A 27,117-nucleotide genomic window follows, 5' to 3' on the forward strand; every position below is an offset into this window, starting at 1 on the left:
TGTTTTGTCTCCACTTATGTTTATAATGGTTATGGATTAAATTCTAAATGTAACATAGGCAAGATATGGAGGGGATATGAAAATATTGTTTGCAGATGACATATTGATCTGGGGAGTCAAAAATACAGTAGTGCAAATCAAACTAGAGGCTTTAAATGACAATATTGAGAAATATGGTATGGAAATCAGTAAGGAGAAGAGTAAAACAGTGGTGATGACAGGAGGAGAAAGAGAAGAAAAATGAATTGTTAGTATCAGGAGACAAAACCTTGAGGTTGTTGAATATTTCAAATATTTGGGAAGTGAAATAATGCAAGATGCAAGGTTGAATAAGGAGATCAGCAGAAAGGAACAAGTGGAAAATACGTTCTACTAGAATATAAAGAAGCTGGTGTGGAACAGAGAAGTTCCTATGAAATGTAAAGAGATAATTTATAAGATGTACTATACCCCTCTATTAATTTGGGCTTTGACAACAAGAAATGCAAGAAAATTCAGACCAGTGAGATGAAATTCCTGAGGAGTAAGTCAGGGAAGACAAAAGAGACAGAGTAAGAAATATTGAGGTCAGAAAAGAGACAGGGGAGAAAAAAATGAGTGATAGGATGGAGAAGAATAAATTGAGATGGCTTGGACATGTTATGAGAATGGGAGAGGGAAGGATACCAAAAGTTTTGGAGCCTAAGCTAGGAGGAAAGAGGGCAAGAGAGAGGCCCAGAGCAAGATGGATACTCAGTCAAGAACAGTATCAGAAAAAGAAGACTGAACTGGAGTACAATTACTGAAGAGGAGTGGTGGAAGGAGAGGCAATGGTGGAGATGTACCATCAACACCCAACCTGGCAGGAACTGGACAAGGGGAAATGAATAATAATGTTATTTGCTTTACGTCCCACTAACTACTTTTATGGTTTTTGGAGGAGTTCTTTTACATGCCAGTAAATCTACTGACACGAGGCTGTCGTATTTGAACACCTTCAAATACCACTGGATTTAGCCAGGATCGAACCTGACTAGTTGGGGTCAGAATGCCAGCGCCTCAACCGGCTGAGCCACTCAGCCTGGTGAAATGTAAATGATTATGATTATTACAAAACCATAACTAAAAGTACTTGGGTTTATTTAGTTCCGTAAATTGTACAAGGAAAGAATATGAATACGCCTGTGTTATAATGTTAATCTGTGCTACTGCAGTATAGTGCCTTCTGAATTCGGAGTATTCTCAAAAACAATACTACAAAACTATTTTTAAAAGTAGATTCTCTTATGTTTCGTAGATAGATAAAGCAAAATACTGTTATCACACCAGTATGTTATAGTTCTATTCTTTTTTCAAGGTCTCTCTTGCAGAAGTGAAATTTGATGATCTGTTATGAGACAGACAATGAGCAGACACAAGTGATGATAAACGCAACTGGTGGTGGTAAATTTATGCCTGCATTATCTGAAACATCTGAAAAGGTTATGGCCCTAATGCAACCATCACACCACTTACGTATGCTCATGACTCAGATGCACTGTACCAAGGACACGTGAACAAGGGAGGTCTATGGACAAAGAGTACACTGAATGCAGTTTGTATCAGGCATTTAACATTTCACCTCCAACTGAACATATCAATTACATTTTATCTTTTTTTCTTTTTTCAGTTTCAGTCCTTCCATTTGATGACAGAACACTGCCAGCTGAACTTTCAACCATCTGATGACACGGCAGAAAATTGTAGTCAAAGTCGAGGTCAAGTGGAAGCACTGAATCCCTTACTCAAACCTCCCATAAAGTCAATGACAGAACCAACATTTCTACAGTCTTCACATACAGCAGTGAAACCATCAACATCAGCCAATACTGTATTATCAGATAAAGCTAAATCTCATCGGTGCAGACTGTCAACACCCAGGGACAAATTTACAGATTCCTGAGAAAGAAGAATTAGAGAGTTGGAATATCAGTTAGAAGAAATGAGAAAGGAACATGAAAAAGAAAAGGAAATAAAAGATTAAAAAATAAACTACTGACAAAATATGAACAGGAAGGAAGATAGGCCAAACTAGTTTTTTTTTTTAAAGCAGCGAGTGTTGTTAGTAGCATATTTTTATTCTTATTATCCTATAAAAGTCCAGTTCATTTGTTTAAGCAGGCTACGACGATGAGGATTGTGACCGGTCTACACAATCCTAATTTTGCAAAAGTGTATTGTTTTCTTAAAAGTTAATAAATGACCAATAATTAAAGCCTGGTGTACAGCTCTGCCAGCATCGTAATAATTTCTGTACATTTGGTGTAGTGGATTTAATTGTTCGCCATCATCTGTATCAGGACCTCAGACTTGCTGGAGCACTTCGATAATGTGCTGACATATAATTTAATTGACAGTTTTAATCCACCTACTCAATACTATTCAATAATTGTAATGCCTATGTATACATTACAATGTATTAGGGGACTAGTTTTGACCCTGTGTGGATCATCATCAGCCTAAATAAGGTACACGTTTTATTTGTTGATATCCAGGAACAATATTTTGTCGTAAATTGATAAATTTTATCAAATGAGCAAAATGTGTAATGTGATAATATGTATATAAAATGGTGAAATGCATGAAATGTTATGTACCGGGCGAGTCGGCCGTGCGTGTAGAGGCGCGCGGCTGTGAGCTTGCATCCGGGAGATAGTAGGTTCGAATCCCACTATCGGCAGCCCTGAAGATGGTTTTCCGTGGTTCCCATTTTCACACCAGGCAAATGCTGGGGCTGTACCTTAATGAAGGCCACGGCCGCTTCCTTCCAACTCCTAGGCCTTTCCTATCCCATCGTCGCCATAAGACCTATCTGTGTCGGTGCGACGTAAAGCCCCTATCAAAAAAAAAAAAAATGAAATGTTATGTGAGATAAAATTATATCATGGTACTGATCAATAGATAGTGAAATGTTCAAGTTTACATATTGCAGCGAGACTATAAATATAGTGTATATATAAAGTGTAATATTTTAACCATTATTGTAAATAATCGATGTGGTACTATATTTATATTCTCACTGCAATATGTAAACTTTAACATTTCACTATCTATTGATCAGTACCATGATGTAATTTTATCTCGCATAACATTCATGCATTTCACCATTTTATATACATGTTATCAGATTACACATTTTGCTCATTTGATTCATTTTATCAATTTACAACAAAATATTGTTCCTGGATATCAACAAATAAAACGTGTACCTTATTTAGGCTGATAATGACCCACACAGGGTCGAAACTACTCCCCTAATACATTGTAATGTATACATAGGCATTACAATTATTGCACAGTATTGAGTAGGTGGATTAAAACTTTGTCAATTGAATTATATGTACTCTTAATTCAATACGGAACCAATAATGAAATTCATAACTTTGGCTAATGTGCTGAACCATTAAATCATCTGGAAGGTTTTTCTTTTCTTGTTGAAATTGCAATATTGTTCAATATTGCTATAGCAAGAATTGTATTTAGAGCTTTATGGGCTTCACACTTCAAACCAACAGACAGAACAGGAAACCTCCACTTCCATACACCATACTGTCTTTCTACAGTATTTCTGGTCCCAATATGTGCTCTGTTGTACATATGTTCTTCTTTGGTTTGTGGATTCAGCAGAGGTGTTAAGAGAGATGGCTTACATGGATACCTACTATCTAATACGAATATAATTGGTCCATTATAGGACATTATAAATTTTACAGCCAACTCATTCCTGTTGCCAGTGTTTTGCCCCAGTGTGCCAATTTGGGCTCATCAATTGGTAACTAGCACACCTACCAAGACACAAGGCTAGTGCATACCATGGAGGCCACTGTGTAGGATACTTAGAGCCACCGGCAGTGCCAATGCACTACAAGAGACTGCCTCTTTTTCAAAAATTGATGTTTGCTAGGTCATCAGATGTTACAGAAACTGATTCCCATAAGGAATCCTATGCAGTGGCCTCGACGGTATGCACTAGCCTTGCATCTTGGTAGGTGTGCTAGTTACCTACTGATGAGCCCAAATTGGCACACTGGAGCGAAACATTGGCAACAGGAATGATTTAGCTGGATTTTTTTTTTTTTTTTTGCTAGTTGCTTTACGTTGCACCGACACAGATAGGTCCTATGGCGATGATGGAACAAGGAAGGGCTAGGACTCTGAAGGAAGCGGCCATGGCCTTAATTAAGGTACAGCCCCAGCATTTGCCTGGTGTGAAAATGGGAAAACACGGAAAACCATTTTCAGGGCTGCTGACAGTGGGGTTCGAACCTACTATCTCCCGAATACTGGATACTGGCCGCACTTAAGCGACTGCAGCTATCGAGCTAAGTGCTGGAAAATTTATAATGTCCAATAATGGACCAATTATATTGATATTATAAATTTACTCATTCAGGACAAATATTTCAGGATCCCTATGGGAATCGATTTCTGTTACATCTAATACTCTATCTGCCAATAAAATAAAATAAAGAATTTGTATTTCACCTATACTGAATTGTGCTCTTTTACTGAAGTTCTGAAATATTGTACTGTCGTGGACAGAACCAAGCCACCAAGCAACAATATCTCTCATCAGTAAATTGTCACTTATTGTCTGACAGTTTACGTAAAAATAACCTTTCCTATTATGAAGCATCTCTGTATTTTCTCCATCTGGAGATCTGATGCGAATGTGGTGCAGTCGATGGTTCCAATTAAACCAGGGAATCTAGCAATATTAGAAAAGCTTTCTGTTACCTCCCTCTTTTCTGCTTGTGATGTTAGGAAGTAAATATAGCATTAATTGAAGGAAGCTAAAATATTATTCGTGTCGTGTATAATCTGAGCTGCTGCTGTTGCTGTTCTGTGCATATTAGTAGTATCAACTGCAATTATGTTCAAGCAACCAGTGGCATAATACCTCAATGCAGTGAGCAGTCTGTTGTTGATAGCAGAAACAGGACGATTTCTCTGCGCTGGAAATTTTAGGTTATGAAGGTCGGTCAAATATAAATGGGATTTTTGTTCCTAAACATCAACAGTTTGTAGGACTGGCCCTGCGCTTCTGCTATGCTTAGACGGGACCATTAGGAATGGGGAGAGCGTGCTGTTAGGTATTTCCCGCCGTTCTGTCAGTAATGCTTATGATGTTGGCGCATCATATGCACTCCACCATTGCGCAACGCAAAATTATAAAATTTCTTGCTCATGAAGGAGTTACAGCAGCGGTGATGAAACTTTGTCAAGGATGCGTGTGTTTGCCTGGCATAAAAAAATTCAAGGAAGGACAAGAACGTGCAGAAAATCAGCAACATGATCGCCGTCCTCGGACCAGCATTACAGACGAAAACATTCGTGCGGTTAGAAACATTATTGACGACGACCGACAGGCGAGAGTATCAGAAATTGCAGAACAAGTCAGAATCAGTTATGGGAGCTGCCAAGCAATCATCACAAATGACCTACAGTTCCGTAGTGTGTGTTCCAGATGGATCCCTCACCTTTTGACTGAAAATCTGAAGTTGAGACGTTTGGAGGTCTGTCAGAGGCTAACAGCAAGGTTTGCAGAAGAACACTATGCATTTTTGAGTCGGATCGTCACCTGCGATGAAACATGGGTCCACCACTACACTCAAACAAGCCAGTAAAGAATGGCAGAGGAAAGGGGAGGCAGCACCAGTGAAAGCCAAGACTTGACTGTCAGCTGGAAAGGTTCTTGCAACCATTTTTCTTCGATCAGCAAGACATTTTGCCAACTGATTTTTTGCATGAGCGACGCACAATCAATGCTGCTTACTACTGCAAGCTGTTGAACAAGGCGAGGGTTGCATATCGCTGCAAAAAACGAGACCAACCGATTCGGTAGGTCACCCTTGTCCATGACAATGCGCTGTCCAATACTGCAGCTCTAACTGTCTCCAAGCTACAGGAAATGTACTGGACTACACTTGATCATCCTCCTTACAGCCCGGACTTATCACCCTGCAATTTCCATTTGTTCAGACTGCTTAAAGAAGCTCTAGGAGGGCAACAATTTGAAGATGACGAGTGTGGAAGACTTCATGTGCAACTGGATGGTGACACAACCCTGTTCTTTTTGCGATAAGGGCATCAAAAAGCTGGCCATACGCTGGGACAAATGCATTTCCAAAGCAGGAAACTATGTGGAAAAATAAGCTGAAATTGCTTTGTGTTTTTCAATAAATGAATTTTTAAAAAATATTAAATCCAGTTTATATTTGATCCCCCCTCGTACTTTACATTGTTTCCAGAAGAAATGAGACTTTGTTCCACAAATTTCCCATCACCAAGTTCTTCAAAAGGATCACCTCTCTTCACTATTATACCTTCGCGCACATTTCCATTCTGTTCTTGATATTTCAGATAAAGCAGTTCGTCTTCAAAATCATCTTCAAATCTGGCAGCCATTTTACATTCAATACTTATCACTGTACGTCTGGTAACCGCTCAAACATGACTGTTTAATCAAAAATAAGCCAGGATTTAAATAATAATCAGGAAGTTTTATCTGCAGTTTTATCTTAGTTTCAGGCATAGTCGGAGAGTAGACCAACTGTGAACTTTAATAACCTACCATAGGTCCTACACAAAACACCTTCAAATCACTTTTGTATTTTTCTTTTGCACATCCTCCTTTACGTAGTGTTAGTCTGGAGCAGTTGACCTAATTAGCATGTGTGAAAATACTCGTCCAACCTTTCCATTCTCTGTCCATTCAACTTAAGGACTCAATTCTAGGCACTTATCTCCATACCTTCAGAAATGAATAAAATATCACTAAAATATAACCTAAGTTTATAGAATTTTGGAAATATGCCCACTAAAAATAAAAATAATAAAAGTTTGAATATGCTACTATATGACCAACAAACACATCCCCTTTGTTTCAACCAGAGTTGACAAAAACATGCTTGGTTCAAATAGAACTAAGAAGAAATAATAAAACATGACATGTCAAACTTTAGGACTCCAGTCACGAGCAATACAATGATGGAAGAGGAGATTACCTATAATGAAGTTCGACTGATAACTGTGTAAGGTAAGAGATCTATTAACACTAATTTTTACTGCAAATTTATTTTTAAATGATGGAACATTAATTTTTACAAGTACCACAGACAAACATATTTTTAACACTCACCTAGTATCACCTGTAGCACTCCTTCTTGGCCTTAGTGGTTCTTTTCTATATGACGCTGTTGCTTTAAGATTGGCCTTAGTTGATATGACTGTCTGAGGTCGAACTTTATGTGTTGGTGAAGGTGGTGCTGACTGAGGTTTGTCATCCCTTTCATCAAAAACATCAATCTTCTCGTGAGGACTAAACCCATCACGGGGTGGCTGCATATCACGGAACTTGGACCGAATCCCTTTATAAGCTGTTCGAACATCCTTCCCACGTTCCTTAACCTTGAAGTGAAGAAACTCACAATTACTCTCAAACCTTACAGAATAATATTAACAATTTCATGATGAAATTAAACAGCTGTGCAAAATTAACAGAAATCTGCAGGACATAAGGACAGTTTTTAACCCTGAGGAGCCGCATCAAAAGAGTTATGTAATGGGTCGCGCATAGTCGATTTGACCGGGGAGTATAAAATACCAGAAGTGTATTGTATCTTTAAGGAAAAACATGTCCATGAAATGAAATACTAGGTTTTCTTGCAAATCACATTGTATTGTGTACGAAAAGTATATCCATGAAACAAAATACTAGCTTTTAAAGCAGAACAAGCTGTATTATTAAAGGAGAGCATATCCATGAAACAAAAATATCAAGTTTTTACAGCACAACACATTGTATTATTAACTAAAAATATATCTATGAAGCAAAATACCAATTTCTTGCAAACGCCATTGTATTGTTAAGTATCCACAAAACAAAATACACAGCAAAACATGTTATATTAAAGAAAAGCATATATACGAAACAAAATACTTTAATGCAAAACACATTTTATTATTAAGGAAAATATATCCGTGAAACTAAATACCGGTTTCTGTAGCAAAACACACTGTATTACACCGGACTGTGAAGATTTTCTGGCAAAAGTAATTGTATGTGATATACATTACATTTAGTGTCCTTATGTAAAAAATAACACCAGCTGTTTTGTATCACATATAGATTTGTCAAAAGTCCGTCTCATGTTTATGCTAATGGAGCTTCATAGTTGTAAATGCGGTTTGGATTGGTTGTATGGAATGCAGGTATGGGCATGTCTGAGAGAAAATATTGTATGTGCTCTGTAATCATACAGGAACACCGGAAGAACATTACAGTTCACACATGCGCAACGTCACACAAGGTCACAATGCCAAGATCGCGTTTCTCCATAGTCTGAGAGGAGAATCTGAGAACTTGTGTCACGCCTTTGTCTACAAGTTACAACGTGCACTTGAAGTCGATTGAGTGAATGAGTGAGTTAGTGTTAAAATGGCAAGTAGCAGTTATGTTCAGAGGCAAAAATTTGTGAACAATTACAACTCTTTATTATAAATGTGGCCAGTACACAATTAAAGGCCAGAAGCAAAATATTACGCCATTTATAAAAAGCTTGTACTTGGCATATTTTAACATGAAGTTAAGTGCTCAGGACAAGAATTTCGTGCCCCACATTGTGTGTAAAATGTGTGTAGAAAATCTGCGGCAATATTGTGTGTAAAATGTGTGTAGAAAATCTGCGGCAAAGGAATAATGGGTTGTTGCCGTCAATGCCATTTTGAATCCCAATGGCTAGGCGGGAACAAAGAAATAATTTTGACGAATGTTATTTTTGTGTATGTAAAGTATCTGGGTTCAATACAAGAAACAAAAAACACACTGTGTATCCCTACTTTGCATCTGCCATAACCCCCGCACCACATGGACCCGTTATTCGTCCCAAAACCACCAATACAATTACCAGAGAGTGTACCTTCATCATCTTCAAGTGCGAAGGATGGTGATTATGATACCTTTGGACAGGATATTGAGGATAAAACTCCACGTCTTTATAATCAGTGTGACTTAAATGATTTGGTGCGTGACATAGGCCTCACTAAAGAAAAGAATGAACTTTTAGGATAAAGATTAAAAGAGAGAAATTTTTTACTTCCTGGGACAAATTCATATTGTTACAGAAATTGGGAGGAAGAATTCCGGCAGTTTTTTGTTTACGAAGACGAACTTGTGTTTTGCTGTGGCATCCCTGGCTTGATTTGTGTCTTGGAACTATTTACCAAGCAAAGGACTGGCGTCTATTTATTGATACCAGTAAAAAGAAGTCTCAAAGTTGTTCTTCTGCATACTGGAAATAAATTTGCTTCAGTGCCAGTCACCCATTCAACATCTCTTTGTGGAAACTATCACAATTTATCTATGGTGTTGCAGAAACTGAACAACAATGAACACAGATGGTTACTGTGCTGTGATTTAAAAGTGTGCGGTATCATATTAGGGCAGCAAGGAGGATAAACAAAGTTCTCGTGTTTCCTGTGTGAGTGGGACTCTCGGGACAGGGATCATCATGTGTGAGTGGGACTCTCTGGACAGGGATCATCACTGGTTAATGTCTTAGTGGCGCAATAGGAAGCAGTTCATGCCTGAAGAAAAAACACATTAAAAATCATCCATTAATTGATCCTCAAAGTGTGTTATTGCCCCCTTTATATATCAAATTTGGAATTATGAAGCAGTACGTGAAGAGTTTGGATAGAAGCAGTCCCTGCTTTCGGTACCTCTGTCAGAAATGTCCAGAACTGTCAGATGCCAAAATTAAGAAAGTTGTTTTTGACGGCCCCCAAATTTGGAAGCTTATGAAGGATCCAACATTCAGTACGATGAATGAAACACAGCTTCTGGCATGGGAATCATTCAAGGAGGTTTGTAGCAAATTCCTGGGTAATGTTAAAGATGTCAACTACCAACAGATTGTGGAAACCATGCTGTACAACTTCCAGAAACTGTTGCATGAGCTTAGAATTACATTTCGTGCACAGTCATCTGGATTATTTTCCTACTAATTTAAGAGCATTCAATGAGGAACATGGTGAGCAGTTACACCAGGATCTAAAAGAAATAGCACAAAGGTAGCAGGGGTGATGGGATGTCTCCATGATGTCAGATTACTGTTGGTGTCTAGTGCGAGATAACACTACTGAGGAACACAAACACAAATCAACACATCAAAGTGCAGTAAACAATAGTGCTCTTGTAGTGAGATTCATACATTCTAGCAATGAACATGTTACTTTTTTGTATATCCATTGCAATTTGATTGTCCCATTAAAATTACATATATTCTCTATTATGGTGTTTTCTATTGAAATTACAACAATATGTCAAATTTGGATTTCAAATAGCAAAAAAAAATGTACGTGACAGGCAAAAACGGTTTACATATTTGAAATCAACACACCTAAATTAGGGTAAATCACCTCTTCAACCTTTCGCCAGAGAGATTTTTTTTTTTTTTTTTCGCAGGCTGCTGTTAAAGAAAAATATATCCGTGAAACTAAATGCCAGTTTTTGTAGCAAAACACATTGTATATTGAAGATAAATATATCCAAGAAACTCACAAAACAATTGTATACCGACAACAAAGACCGTGGATGGTGAACGTCAGGAGTCGCGCATGGTGTAAAGGACCATGCAATAAGGCAATGCCAGGAATCGCGCACGGTGAAAACGACCTGGCTTACAGAAAAAACTTTCCACTGACTGACTGGTCATAAAAGTGGGGAACAGCGAATGTAAGCACGTGTAGTGGAAGACTCCAATGAAAGGTACAGGAAGGGATGAAGCTTTATACCGTGAAACTACTGTTTTCAAAAGAAAAAAATGTATGTGCCTGGTCTAAAAGACTGCGACGCGACTCCTTGCGGGTTAAATGATAAAGTCACTGATCTGAAATACAAGTTAATATTCAATCAGCCAGTCAATACTATTTATTACATATGAATGTTGACTGTCATGTGCTGCCACATGGTGTCACACTATTTGAAACAGGGTTTACGGTATTTATTCTTATTTTTAGCCAAAGCAGTATTATGATCTATATGGTAGAAACGTTTAAATACCTGGGGAGTGAATTAATGGAGAATGCTTGACTGGATGCTGAGATTAGTAAAAGGATTCAAGCTGGAAGTTGTTTCTATCATAGTGTAAGAAATTTGTTATGGGACAAAGATGTGCCAATGGAAGCAAAGGATACTATGTACAAGATGTATTACGTACCCATAACAACTTACGGAGCAGAAACTTGGACAATGACAAAGAAGGATGAGAGTCTAATACAGGCAGCCGAAATGAAATTCTTGAGGAGTATGATACAGAAGAGTAGAAGAGACAAAATAAGGAATGAGAAAATCCGGGAAGAAATTGGAGTGGAAAAAATGAATGATAGAATAGAGAAGAGCCGACTAAGATGGTTTGGGCACATAAAGCGAATGAGCGACGAAAGAATGCCAAAAAAGGTGATGGAAATGCAAATCCAAGGAAGGAGAGGCCGTGGACGACCACGATTGAGATGGAAGGATACCATCCAACGCAGCATTATAGAAAGAAACCTGGACTGGGACACAGTGTTGGAAGAGGAGTGGTGAAAAGACCGAAGAAAGTGCAGAGGAACCATATTTGCCCCTACCCGGCTACAGGTGGATAAAGGGAAATGATGATGATGATGATGATGATGGTGGTAAAGATAGGTATGTCAAGGATGAAAATTAACAGACATATTACACAAAGTAATTTCTTGTTATGTGAAATCTTCCAGTTTTGTGAGGTGTCAGAATCTGATAACTGGACATAACATTATTTGCTATCTTCTGGTAATGTAGTATTCCTGAAGTAGCAGCAAAGATATGACATATTAAAATGTAATTTCACATATTTTCACATGTTCATGGTCTATCTGGAGGCCAGGTTGACAACCTTATTAGCAAAAAGAAAATTTCTATGATTGGTTTTATTAAACCTGACCTTAGAGGAAAGTATGAACCAAAATATTTAAAAAACTGCAGAGAGGAGCTACATAAAACAGTTTATAGAAATGTATCCTAAACATGGAAGTCATTATAATTGGAAACATAGTCTGAAAATATTTCTCCCTAATTAATCTAAATATCAAGAAAATGTATGAGTACAAAGATCTTAGAAAAAGAACCAATTTAAGCCGTGTGTAATGTTTCTAAACATGTATTTAAGGAAATAGGCTACAGATTTAAAGACTTGTGATGTTCTTTTGAAAGTAACACAAAGTGTGTTGGAAATGAAAAGAATGGCATTGTGAAAGATTTTGAAGAACACAAAAGAATGGCAGATCTTGCATATCAGAGTACTGTAAGATGAAGACAAAGCAGCAATAGAAGATAACTTTAAAAGGGAAAGAATGGTTTTGTGCATTGCTAACACCTGTATGTTGCTATGACAGAAGAATGAGGGGGCATGGGAGAGAGATGACATTTGGGGAAACAAGAAAAGTTATCTGATGTTGGGACTAGGTGCTTCCCTAGACCTGAGTATTAGTTGATGTTCAAGAAGATGAAGGGATGGGAAGACGGGCAGTTAGGTAAATGCTGGAGAAGTGTAACAGTGAAATATTCATCAAACCTGATGTGGTATATCGGAGTGTGAATAGAAATTGTTAGATCAATGATACAAGATTTCAGGTACCGGTATTGCAGTGAGCTCTTGTTTCAAGTGTTGAAAGTTAAATCAATGTAGAAAGTTGGGCAGATTCAACGGTGAAGATAACAGATAATGTTGGTGGAAGTGTAATAGCTGCAGCCTTGTATGGAATCAGTAATTTTAATGCAGGCTGCCCAGTCTTCCATATTGGCTTAACTATCAACACAGTAGCTAAATTAATGTGTGACCCCTGCAGGACCTGTAAACTTCGAAGTACCTATCTTCCAATCCCAAACCATACCTAGATCTACACAGTCAAATAATGATCAATGTTTCACCATCACATCCTTAAACATCTATAACTTATATTTCTATCTCTTCATCCGGAGGTATTCTGAAGTTTGACATCAGCTACTATTCTGGTCTTGAGAAGCAACTGCCGTCAATTTCAGATAATGTGATGAGCTTCACAACCTCATTCTCCTCTAAATCATACAATAGTACATACAGCCTTTTTATTTTAAAATAATGCAAAAAAGAAGTACCATATGCCTGTTTATTGAATTGTTATACATACAAGGTAAAATTATTACTAGAGGGCAGATTCATAGCCAATAAAAAGAGCAGAATTTGCATGCATCTATGCATTAAAACATAAACAATATATGTAATGACATAATTATGCACGATTGGATCCTCTGCAAAATACTCGTTTTTCCTCCATGTATAATGTTGGTTCTCCAAATATCAACCGCTAAAGCAGAATACTTTTAGCTGCTTTTTCTTTTGGCATGATTTCCAGTGGTTAGTGGTCTTCATACAATGAAGAAATGAAAGTATGTTATAGATCCAACATAGCAGCAACTCCGGCGAGCTCACAGTGCACTAAACAGGCTTGCCAATGTTGATTCATCATCCACAGATACTAAATAACATGAAAGATGAACTGTTAAGATAGGTTAGAGCTACAAAATATTGGTCTGGAATGGTTAGGTCCTGTTAGTGACAAGGCATTAGGAACAAAGAAAATGGTGGCATTACCATATTTCATTTCAGGCTATTTCTCTGTTTTAATTCTATATAAGTAAGAATACTTTTTGGGGCAGATAGGTTGGCCCCTGCCAAGCATCAAGGAAGGATCTCCACATTGTCAACCTCTTGTTAATATTGTCAACTGTCACAACAATGCATTGTAAATGTAAAGGCTTCTGGCAATGAAGGGAATTTTCACATATTCATTTCTTCACATTGTTGTACCGATTTGAATATCAATATTATATATTGTTTTATACAAAATAATAATAATACTGCAGTTATGCATTTATATGCAAGTATCCTGTATACGCATTTATATGCACTATAAAACTTAGCAATTCGATTTCAAATGGTATGAATCGCCTTTATTTCTTACAGGCATATTGTTTCTTGAAATAAACAAAACATGCAAATATGCCAAAATTCACCCTCTAATTATTACATTACTCAACAAACAAAAGAGAGAAAAATATCCTTCGGGTAGGATCCAGCTCCTTGGCTGAATAGTCAGCGCCATGGCCTTCGGTTCAAAGAGCTCTGTTTTCGAATTCCAGCTAGGTTGAAGATTTTAAATATTTATGGTTGATTCCTCTAGCTGTTTATTTCCTATAAACAAATAATACTATTTTCTAGATAACTCTTTATTTAGAATCCATCTATGGTATCCTCTGCCTGTCTTATAAGCTGACCAACTAAAAGGGAACCCCTGGAACTCCTACCTGGGAGTGTGGATTGGCAACAACAGGGTGCCTAACTGAGTTTAGCACTGCTTCCACTTACTTATGACAGGCTCTTCACTTTCATCTTCCCTATCTGACCTCTTGTTCTCTGGTGGTTGGTGGTGGCCTTTTTCTTTCAAGAGGAAGTACAACGAGGTAAACATCCTCCTATTGTTCTCTTCCGAACCTTAAGGTATTAGATTTGCAAGGCCTACAGATTGTTTCATTTTCATGCCCCTCATGGTCCTTCTCACTTTTTTGTCTATATCTTCAGTTTTCAAAGGATTGACGTCTTCTATTTTAATTTTTAATTAGTGTTAAGAGAGGACTGCAGCCTAGTTGTACTCCCTCACCATTACCACAAGACAAATTTATTACAGCCCTCAACAAATAACGTTCTTGGTTATTTAACTGTCAACCTATTTACCATAAATAAAAGACAAAATGGAACAAATAGGTGTCCCAGCAAAACATATTGGGAAACCAGGACAAGAAGGACGACGGTACAGTCCCACTCAAAACGTGATGTTTGATCACTTTGTATCAGATGCCTGCTAAAATCACTTTTCTTTTTACCCCGCTCTCCTTGTTTTCTTTTCCTCCCCTCCTCCTCAACCCAGCAACAGCACCAATGTTTTAATAATGGACACAACCATCCTATCTTTATCCTCGATTGCCCATAGCTTAATTGAAAAATACTTGATTTTTATTATGTTTTAATCCTTTTGTATGTGTTCTATCAACAAATTTTTACCCAAGGAGGAAATATATATTTTACATAAAATCAAATACATACTGTATACTCACCACAACCACGCAGCTTGAAAATTTACAGCAGGAAAACATATTCAAATTTCTTTCCACAACAAATGCATACCATCGTAGCCAACAAATGCATGCAAGCAACTAATTCTTACAGTCAGGTAAACAGGTGACATTTCACAAGCCGAAAGCTACTACACAATTAACATAAATATCAAGAGGAGCATTTTAGAGATATTACATCATGGCTGTAATATGGCTGAAAATAAATCTTGATTATAGTAACTTATATATATATATATACACACATATATAGGGCAACAAGAAGGACGACGGTACAGTCCCACTCAAAACGGGATGTTCGATCTTTATATCAAATGACAATACAGTCTATCAGGGATTCCTAACCCATTAGAGGAGAAATTCTCGCTGGGAGTATGTGTAAGTAGGGTAGCATCCTGCTTCATAGAATTTACCGAGCTCAAAATCTTTTAGGCAAACCTCGGACCTATGGGAGTAACAGAGTTCCACTTCCATTTGACAGGCAAGAGTTTCCTTGAAAACAACTTGGCGAACAAAGTGGAATTTAATGGAGGGGGCTTTCAATATTACTTACACGGTTAATTAACAGAATAAAGTTAAAACTTCAAAAAACGTAACTGAAAAAAGTACTGTATTTGCAATACAGTATTTGTGGAGTGGGACCGAGAGGAATTTTTCTTCTAATCATTGCACCTAGCTAAACAACATTGTTAGGCCTTTAGCATATTTATCTGTTTCATCTTGTGCCATCTCTCATGCTAAACTGTGAGTTTGTTCCATACTGAAGTCAGCCATTGAAGGAAGGGGCAATGGTGTTCCACTACACACACGAGTGTAAGTATCTGTCTGAATGATAACGTTAGTTTAATTCTAGGTAGCACCTGCACTGTCTCATCAGGATTCCCATTCATTGTCAATATGAAAGGTAATACAAGACTCACTAATGTCAGTGGTTACTTCACACTTTGAATAATTAAGACATACTTATGTTTCAAAATCATAAACAACTATAAAAGAAGTTCAGAAATACAAGTAATATTTTATTTTAAATTTAAGATGTTGTGAAGATATATTATTAAACTTCAAAGAACAAACTGAATTAGGTCATTATGGAAAAGCAGCTCACAATTGTCGAAGGAAGCTGAGAGAGAAGACAGGAACATACAACAATAAAACTTATGACAGGGTGTTATGAAAACAATGAAAGGAAAATTCATCCATGAAGATGCCATTGCAGAAGTAGTCCTTGTCTCTCTCTTTTCGTATAATTTCCTTGTCTCCCCTCTATTGCTCCCTTCAGACACACTGACCGGTCATTAGGTTTTAAACTTTGTGTGTTCCTATCCTCTATCCAATCTTCTTGTCTTCACATGTATATACTCAAATATTTAATACAGTTAAAACCAGTATCATGAAGACTTCAAGGGGACCCCCAATTAATGGTTAATATAAGCGAGTCACAAAATCTGTTGTTTTTTGTTTGTTTGTTTCTTTCTTGCTGGAAATGTCATATCTGTACGTTTTAAACTGCACATTTACACGGTTAATTAACAGAATAAAGTTAAACTTCAAAAAACATAACTGAAAAAAGTACTGTATTTGCAATACAGTATTTGTGGAATGGGACCGAGAAGAATTTTTCTTCTAATCATTACACAGTACATACAGCATTAATATGTCACCAAGATATTAAATAATAAGTGAGGAAGGAAGTAGCAACACTGTAAAGTGATCAATAATGTTGTACACAGTCTTGGGCTAATAAATGAAATGTTCTTTCCGTCCTTCCAAATTGTAGAACTCATTGAGTGTGATACACCCAATTCACCATTTTGTAACTGCCATATTAAGTGTAACATTTCTTCAACATTAAACACTTTCCCTTCATTTTACAACATCTTCAAAGCGATGCTTCCTTGACTATTTAAAAGACAGAATGACTTGAAATCTACAATCTACTGAAAACAAGAGTTTGAAAATAAGGTGTTACATTGTTATTGGCAATCCCGAATTGTGTAGCAGATAAAAATCGATGTTGGATGACATAGACGATATATTTCTCCAAAAAAGTGATAACATACACTATTTTTTGTGATATGTTGCAATTTTTTAAATACAGTACCGGTATTTATATGAGATTTAGACGAGACTTATATTTCACTGTTATATCCAATAAGTCGTTAAGAGCAGTTACAATAAACAGTTCCAACTGTATTTCATCAAATTCTTTTTCTCAGTTATAATTTAATGCACTTAACAAGTTAATAAATGTTTCTCAAGAACAACTCTCATATCCAAGTAAAAAAATGAGACAGACTTAAACAAAAAACAAAAATGAAGATGCTTGAGAATGATACTAATAGATAAGAGTGTAAGAAAGGATTTTCTGTTTTCATTAATGCACAAGTATTAAAAATGAAACTAGTAAAAGAAAACTACTTTGCACAGCTCAATGTTCTGAGATGCACTTTAACAGCATTCATCTTAAAGATATCATATCGCACAAGGCAACCTTCACAAAGAAACAGACAAGAAGCAACCATATTACAGCCAACAGATTTTGAGCACACACAGAAATCAAAGAAGCTTGCAAATACTTACAGATTTCACAGCTGACTTCATCGCAGGATTAGCCTGAAATTACATACGTATTAACAGTAAAGAAGCATTTCAACAAGCTTAACAATAAAACATTAATTATCATCCAGGCAGGTAAAAAGATATAATGCAATTAATTTTAACAAAATTCAAAATTAGCAGACAACATTCATTGAAAAAAGAAGAGTAGGGAACTCAGAAGTATTCAATTCTAATTAAAATAATTAAAAGCACCAACCTCTCAAAAATGATGCTATTACAAGACTGCCATTCGATATAGTTTTACACACTTGAATATTGCCACTGAAAGACCAATTATCATGGAGAGTAAAGAATAATTGGTTGAAAGAAACCAGCAAGACTATGCAACACCCCATTAAACCATTATGAACAATATAGGTCAGCTGTTAAAAACAATGTTAATAATTTCCCTGCTACGTCATTACACTATACATATTATTCCATAGCTTGCTACAAAATCTTCATAGTTTACTACTCTATGCTGTTGTGCAAGTGAAATCTGTCCATTAACCTGTTCTATTGCAGTGTCTGTTGCAGTGTTTTACTATTTACTTAGTCTAAGATTGTGATAGGTTCACCAGAACTAATAAAAGGCACTATTCCAGGATTTCCTTAGAGGAGCTGCTACAGCAGTAATGATGATGACAGCAGCAGCAATCACCACCACACTTGGTATAGTCATGGTCAGGGGCCGAATTCAAACCCTGCATCTCCAAGTGGTACAGCTTCTGCCTGCCTGCTCACACTACCATATGAACTATACCAGTGGACAATAATTTGTATTATGAGGACCATTCCATATTGATTTGTGCTTCATTTTATTTTCACTCAATCAGAACAGTTACACCTCGATAGTAATGTCCACGTTCTCTCCTCAGCTGTATGTATGTCATACCCATTTCCAGACAGCTGTTGCAATTCTTTGCGGTGAGCAAAATGATGCCCACACTGAGGTTTCTTCAAAGCCCCAAACAGATTGTATTTAGAAGGTGCCAAGACAGGAGAATATGGTGGATATGGCAGCACTTGGAAGTCTGTAATCAGCTATGGCGATAGTTTGGTTGCCTGCCAAAAGCATTGTGCAGAACCACTTTTGCTGGGGCTCTCTTCATGCTTCCACTACATTTACTGGGCTTTGGTCCTCAATTCATGGTAATGGAGCTATGTCTCACCACTGGTTACTAGTTTGGACGTGAGGCCTGTCTGCTGTCCGAGAAACGCACTGCAGTTCACATATATTATGCTTCTCTATTGTGTGCCAACACCTTAGGTAGGGCTATGTATTACATCTCAGCGAATGTTATGCCAAGCCTAACGGTGGACTACGAAAAGTACAAAAGTGTAAATCAGTATGGAATGTTCCTTGTATTTTCAAGAATAGTGATTGTTACATGTGCACTCTTAATGTCACTGTGCAGGAGTTTTCTTCTCGTATCATGATTAGTATTTAGTTTGATTTCCTTGAATTTGACATGTGAAGTCCTTCCAACAATTTTGCAGGTTAGCTAGTTTGAGTCTCATTGTTAAGAACATTGCTATACTGGTTCCTTCAGCTAAATATGCTTGCTCCAATAGTGTGCCAATGTTAATTCAAATTCAAATACCTAGGTTTATTTCTTAATTCCTTCATGAAAACCACAAGATCCCATTGAATATTTGTCGTTATATATTGGCACTGAGAGATATGGACACTTGTCTTTACAATATGAAGGGACAGCCTGAATTTTTAAATAAATATGAAAAAACAACAGTATCAAATACTTAGGTCACTGCCCTGATCTAACGGTGAAAGGAATTTATGGCTGTCTAAATGGTCCTCAGTTTTAACCTATTCTGCAGTTTCCTTTTCTTGGAGTGCAAGTCTGAAGGATGACTGACATAGCTTTGTGAGGATGATTGAGGATTATGAGGATGATTAAGGATTATTCTGATTCAAAACAAAAACTCTCATCACATAAGGTAAAACTCAGTAATGGGATTTGCTACAGAGTCTGTATATCACCAGTAACTGTCCTGTACTAAAATCAGCACTTGAAATAACTGGTAACTTGTCTCTTTTCCAAGTATACATACTTTTATCCAACATGGCACACCATCCACCAGCTCAAAGCCAGTGTTCGTCCACTTTGTTCTCTTCAAAGGTGACACTGTATAGGTTTTGTTTTAATCAACCCAGGCATGTTTAATAGGATTAATATCTAGATAACACGGAGGTGAGTCCAGTTGGGCAATATCGACATTACGAAGGAAGCACTGACAAGCCCGAATAATGAATGCCCATACACAGGCTGCTGAAGAGGAATTCTTCTGTAAAATTCTGACAATACAGTTTCACAAAGGGTAAGAAGATATAGTCCCATTAATGAGAAGCTACGAGGTTATAACAAAATGACCATGGGAGCAGTAGTGTCGTGAGGCAAAGAGCCTAGTTGCACAAAGTAAGGGTCATGATTAATGTAAGTTTGAACGCGTTCTTTTACAGCTTGAACAATTTGTTGAGTGAATAATTTCTCCTCACACTGTTGTACGGATACAGAATTGTTAGTGAAGTGATATTTGTGATTATCATATGCCAGCTGACAAAACCACGCCACATAGAGTGAATCAAGTGTCAACAACGATCCTTATCAAGCAAGTCATACAGGACTTGCTGTGTGTCAAGGATATTCTGAACATGCTTGTCAATCAATACAAGAGTAGGTGACGAAGGTAGTTATGGAACAATTGCAGGAGTCTATAGACTTCAGAGTGCTCTCAAGGAAAGAGACAAAGTTATGAAAAGAATACAGTCTAAAGTACAGGAAAAGACTGATGGTCTAGAGCTGTACATGAGGCACCAGTGCTTGTGAGTTCTTGGTGTAGCCGAGTTCGTATATGAGAACACGAATGAGAATTTTAAATATCATGTCTACAAGTACGGGCCGTGAAAGCATCAATGTTAACAATCTTAAATATTGCTGAAATTGGGGTCGATCTCTGTTTAGAAGCCATTGATAGAATAGGGAAAAGAGAAGACGGTCATCCGAGACCAATAATAGTGAAGTTTGCATCCTACTGGAATGCGATATAAACAGAAGAGACTGAAAGGTACAAACAAAACAATCTGGGAAGAACTTAATTACCTTGCAGCTACAGCTATTCCAGGAGGCAATTTTCAAGTTTGGGGTGAAAAACATGTGGCCGGAGGACAGGAGAATGATGGTGAAACAAGGCAACGTAAAATTCAAACTAACTGGGAAGAACTACAAAACACTAGTTAATCATGAGCCTATTACGCAAAGACTATCATTCAATAGGAATATTCATTCTTCATTCTAATATTAGTGAACCTCCCCCTCCTCATCACCACCATCATAGAACCCCTCCAGGGTGCTGGGTAGGGTGGTGCTGAACGAGTCTCTGCCATCACTGTGTGTCCAGAAATGACTCCTCTCTCACCAGTGACTCCCAGTTCCCCCCTTTTTCCTAATCCAACATCCTCTCTCAGGTGGTGCAGCCATCTCTTCTTAGGTCTTCCCACTGGCCTTCTTCCTTCAACCCTTCTTTCTAGCCATGCATGTGGTACTGTGCAAGGCATTCGCTTTACATGTCCATGTCATGTCAGTCTTGAAGTCCTTAGCTCCTCGTCTATTGAGTCCAGTTCCAGTCTGATATCATCTTTCCGTACATGGTCCTTGGTGTGTTTTTTGGAAGGTAGTTCAAAGAGACTTCATTTCACATGCCTGCAGTTTACAAACTTCTCTCTTTCAGAACGGTTCTAAACTGTACGCGAGAATGGGCACAAAGTATAGCTTATACAGAGTCATCGTGCTACAGTTGCAGTACAGCATCTGGACCTTGCCTATGACATATTCAGGCATTCCCAGTTCTTTCATGCACTTCATAAGATTGGTCTAGGCATCCTGTCGTATACCTTTTCTAGGTCTAAGAATACTACGCTTAGGTCTTTCACTCTCTCCCAGTGCTGTTCCATTAACATCCTTAGGGTGAAGATCAGGTCTGTTGTCCTTCTATTGGCTCTGAATCCAGGTTTGCTCTTCTAGGACAGGTTCTACCACTGCCCAAAGTCTGGTTTCAATACATTTTTACATTATTTTCTGACCATGGGAGAGAAGTGTGGTCACATCAACTCAGACCAAGTAATTAGATCATAATCTGTCCTCTGACTTTCTTCCACCTCTTCAGTAGTTTCTTTCTCATTCATGAGTGTATCCAAATAGGTCTTCATTTCATTTCTAGCTGCCTCTGTGGATCCGTGGTAGAGTGTCGGCCTCCGGATCCCAAGATAGCGGGTTCAAACCCGGCAGAGGTAGTCGGATTTTTGAAGGGCGGAAAAAAGTCCAATCGACACTCCATGTCGTACGATGTCGGCATGTAAAAGATCTCTGGTGATACATTTGGTATTTACCCGACAAAATTAATTAAAATCTCAGCCATAGACGCCCAAGAGAGATCCGGTTTACTCTAGGTCCGCTAGATGGCAGACAGAGTAAACCGGAACGTCGAAATTGACGAGCAGACAGCCAGATGGCGTCAAATCGAAATGTCTGCAAACGGTAGCTGAGGCCATACGATATTATTATTATTATTTCATTTCTAATCTTTGTTGGCTCCTGAGTATATTCCCATTTACTGTTTCTAGGGCTGAGATGTCCTCTTTGTTAGATCTCTTGCTTTTAACCAGTCTGCACAGCATCTTCATGTTTCCTTTACTATCTTCCTGTAGTTTTTGGGGTAAATTCACCCCAGCACTTCTTCTCTCACAATCCTTTTTATTCCTAATTTTCTATTTTGGTCTTCTTGATCTACCTTTTGAATTTTTCCCTCATTTCTCAGTTGACTGTTGTCACTATTTCTTGCTCTTTCAATATCCATCACTTTCTTAGTCTTATTTCATTCTTCCATTGCCTCTTTCACTGTCGTTCCACCAGGATATTCTTATATTCATTAATTTCCTGCTTGTTCTTCCACACACTTCTTCACTAATGATGAAATTAGTTTTAAAATTATTCCAATCCACATCTCTACAGCTGGATTCTGACAATGGTAATTTGCTTTTGATTATTTCTTGAAACTTCTGTTTGCAGTCCTCTTCTTTAACTTCCAGTCTTTAATCCTTGGTATCCTCTTCCTGGCCTTTGTCCTCAGCACTTGGATTCCTGTCAGATCAACCACCAGAAGGTTGTAGTGGTTATCAAGACATTCACTAGGAATAGCTTTCATATCTCGCACTCATTCTCCACACCCTGGTCAGTTGTTATGCTATCTATTACCGACTTATAACGACCATGTACTGTGTTATTTTATGACTTTCTTTCTTCTGGAACCATGCGCTGTATATCAGTAAGGTATTCCTCAAGTACAGATCAAGTGGAAGTTGTTCTTCCATGTTCCATGTCCCATTTCCGAAATGCCCCACAATCCTTTCATATCCAGTTGTATCTAACTCCTACATGGGCATTACAGTTACCCATTAGTAGGTAGGTTCTTCTCATTTATAGTGTCTTCTAGTTGTTGGAGGAAGTTCAGCTTTTTTCTTCACTACAACCCTCCTGAGGGGCATAGACCTGCACAGCTGTTATATATTCTCCTTTCACACACACCTTCACTTTAATAATCCTATCAATGAAAGTAATATCATAAATGCAATCAATGTCCTTGTGAAGAACAAAGCAAACTCCATTTCTCGCAGCTGTCTTATTTCCACACCAGTACAGTTTGTATCCATCATTCAGTAGTTCTGTGCTGCACCCTTCCACTTTGACTCACTTTGACCCAAGATATTAATGTGTCTATGCTTCATTTTATCTGTTACTTCATTACATTTTCCAGTCAGTGTTAATATGGCTGACTTTTCTGTTATTTTGCCTCCTTTTGTTGATTCTTCTTATAATATCTGGATGAGCTTCAGACTCGATAGAGTACTCATTACTTCCAGAAGTATTCAAAATTTGGTATTCAGTTGCGTTTCTTTCGTTTTGAAGCTCATTCTTTGGTTGAAGGCACTTTGCACAGTACTCTTCCAATTGACCTGCTAGGCCTATCGCTAAAGAGATTTTTCTTTTGGGGTTTTTCTTCCTTAGCCTTTAGCAGTCCCAAGTCATATCTGCAAGCTAACAGTTCATTGACGAATTTAAGTGTCATTTCCTAGAGACCTCATCAAACCTCTTAAGGGGAACTTTTTTGCCTGTAGCCATTGCTTCAGCCTTAGGCTGGGATGTTTGGTACTGGCTGCCCAACCATCAGCCAGACAGTCGCAGGTCATACCGTGTATACCGTGTACTGCCATACATAGCAGCAGGATTTCTCCTGACCTGACACTGAATATTTTTTATGTTTTAATCATGACTTAGATTACAATAAATCAAATTGTAAAAACACACTTCAATTAGCATTTAGGAACTGTCAAGTTGACATTTTCTTAGGTTAAGGAAAAAAAAATGCCTCAAATTACAGGCTGCAAACTACCCCCACCCCATCCTCAAACTTAGCCCCACCGGCCGAGTTGGCCGTGCGCGTAGAGGCGCGCGGCTGTGAGCTTGCATCCGGGAGATAGTAGGTTCGAATCCCACTATCGGCAGCCCTGAAGATGGTTTTCCGTGGTTTCCCATTTTCACACCAGGCAAATGCTGGGGCTGTACCTTAATTAAGGCCACGGCCGCTTCCTTCCAACTCCTAGGCCTTTCCTATCCCATCGTCGCCATAAGACCTATTTGTGTCGGTGCGACGTAAAGCCCCTAGCAAAAAAAAAAAAAACAAAAAAAACTTAGTCCTGCCAAACTCCCACCTCCCATTCTTAAACCTCTGCTAAATGTGCCAATGACATTCCTCCCGTACCTCCAGGTGCCCTGCATGTGGGCCATGTTAACACACAGATCCTACTTCCCTACTTCTTTTTTAAGAATTCTCAGAAATGTTCTTACACAACTTCATACCATATTAATATCAGAGTCTATCCCTTCTTCATTGGTATGTATGGAGGGTTATAAGCAGATAAGAAGTGACAGAACAGGAAAAGGTGGGGGGAGGCACACAGAATAACCTGCGCATCAATATTAAATTCAAAGAAATATGCAAAACACCATATGAAATTTACGACAGGCTAGAGTTCCTAAATGTCTAGTTGTAGATTCATAGTGCTAAGTGTTTACAATTACAGGTGTTGTGTAACGGGTACCCAAGATGAAAAATGAGGAAGACTTTAATAAAGACATGATAAAATGTGACTAGTGAATCTAGAAGACTGAAAAACATGCTTACCTCACTCGATATGACAATTTTTCCCATTCACTGACGTGATAAAATTTAACTAATGAATCTAGACGATGGAAAAGAATGCTTACTTCGCTCAATATGACAATTCCGCCCCTTAACCCTACACATCACACAATTAATACAGCCAGACCTAATCATTACACATAATAATGACAGAATGCAGACTCATAGACAACTGCCAGAACCTAGACTACCTCGACATAACCCTATTTACGCAACATACACACTGAAATGCTAATGTATGAGCCAAAATTAATTATCTACCAAGGCTTCAGAAACCTCAAACGAAAAGGCGTTCATTAAAGATGCACTCAGTATACCGTAACATGACATACAGCTTATACAAGACATTGACGACACAATAATCCCATTGAATGAACAGCTTTTATAACACTATGACAAGCATACCACCATACGGACAGCAGAAGTGAAATAAAAACCATCACGTTGACTGATACAAGACATATGGGCAAAAATGGAAGACAGAAATTAAGCTTAGAAATATTATATTGAAAAATACAAACGCAGACAAGTTTGAAAAGTGTAGAAAATAGCGTAACACAACAACTCAAACAATCAGGAATGCTAGGATATGTCATAGATAAGACTACTTAAAAAACAAAAATTCTGCCAGTATATGGAAAACCCTTCACAACACTGGTATGACAAAAAAAAGATGTAAATACTGACTTGCCATTAGACAACTTAAATAAATATCTTTTCTCACAACCTTCACAGACATATGAGTGCATTAAACAGGACCAATCGACAGACTACATGCAAAAAGAAAGCACGGTGGAGAACAATTTTATTTTTCACATGTGACTCTTAGTGACCTTACAATGCAATCCCTGAAATGAAATCAGAGGTTACTGGAAATAACGAAATAAATTTGACACTAATTAAAGGCAACTTTAAAAATGCTCTCCCAACAATAGCACAGATAATAAATACTTCACTCATAACAGAAATCTTTCCCATGAAAAGGAAAAGTGCCATAATACAATCGATAAGAAAATAATAAAAAACTAAAAACTAACAAATCCTAAAGACCTGCAACCAATTTGCATACTTCCTTGACTTTATTAAATATTAGAAAAAGTTGTTCAAAACCAAATCACAAATTACCTTAACAAACACAAACTACTGTAGTGGACAAATACCAATCATTATACAGACCTAACACCACCACCACGATAGCACTACTAAAAGTTACAAGCGACATCTAAGCAGAAATGGACAATAGACAAATTACTATTCTCATATTTTTAAACCCAAGTAAAGCATTTGACTATGTGGACAGGGATTACTTGCTAAGCTAAAAGCACTCAATTTTTCTTCAAGCAAAATGACATGGCTGCGTGGCTGCACTCTTACCTAACCAGGTAGACGTTGTGTGTCAGTAGATGGAAAGGTGTCATTCTGGCAATGAACCCAAGCTGGCGTAGTTCACGGCAGTGTTCTAGTACCACTACCTTTCACTGTATCTAAATTACTTATCAGAATGTATTAACAAATGTAAACACGATTTCCACGCAGACAACATACAATTATATACATACAAACCCGAATGACCCCAACATGACATTAATAATGTAAATGACGACCTGAAAATCATAAAAGAGTGGACTAAAAATCTCTCGAAGTCAACCCGTTTAAATCACAAGCAATCATAGTAGGATCCAAAAGCAATGATACTAAACTGAAAAATGATTAAAATCCTCTAATCCTCTTCCACACAACACCAATAAATGCACCTTGGCATGATTTTTGATAATACCTTAAACTGGATAGAGCACATCATGAAAATTTGCCAGCAAGTTTTCTTTTCTTTACATTCCCTTACACAGTTACGAGACCTTCTTTCATTAAACACCAAGAAATTACTTGTACAAAGCATAATTCTGCACATCTTCAACGATAGTGATGTAATATACAACAGCCTAAAGCCCTAAACACTACTCTTGGTACTAAACTTCAGTGGGCTTATAATGCATGCGTTCGTTTTATACTCAATATGTCAGATTCTCTGA

At 37.7% G+C, this 27,117-nt stretch overlaps 1 protein-coding gene across 3 annotated transcripts in view; it reads right to left on the reverse strand.

The window, feature by feature from the left end:
- LOC136873760 (DENN domain-containing protein 1A) overlaps positions 1-27,117 on the reverse strand; it is a 257,596-nt gene that overhangs the window by 48,479 nt on the left and 182,000 nt on the right. For all 3 annotated transcript variants that reach the window (XM_067146947.2, XM_067146948.2, XM_067146946.2), the window contains exons 10-11: positions 17,792-17,824; positions 7,160-7,428 (exon numbers count right to left, since the gene is read on the reverse strand). In XM_067146947.2, coding sequence (XP_067003048.2) covers positions 7,160-7,428; positions 17,792-17,824 — 302 coding nt within the window. The remainder of the gene's footprint in view (positions 1-7,159; positions 7,429-17,791; positions 17,825-27,117) is intronic.

The sequence above is a fragment of the Anabrus simplex genome, chromosome 5 (genome assembly GCF_040414725.1).
Source record: "Anabrus simplex isolate iqAnaSimp1 chromosome 5, ASM4041472v1, whole genome shotgun sequence".
Lineage (NCBI taxonomy): Eukaryota > Metazoa > Arthropoda > Insecta > Orthoptera > Tettigoniidae > Anabrus > Anabrus simplex.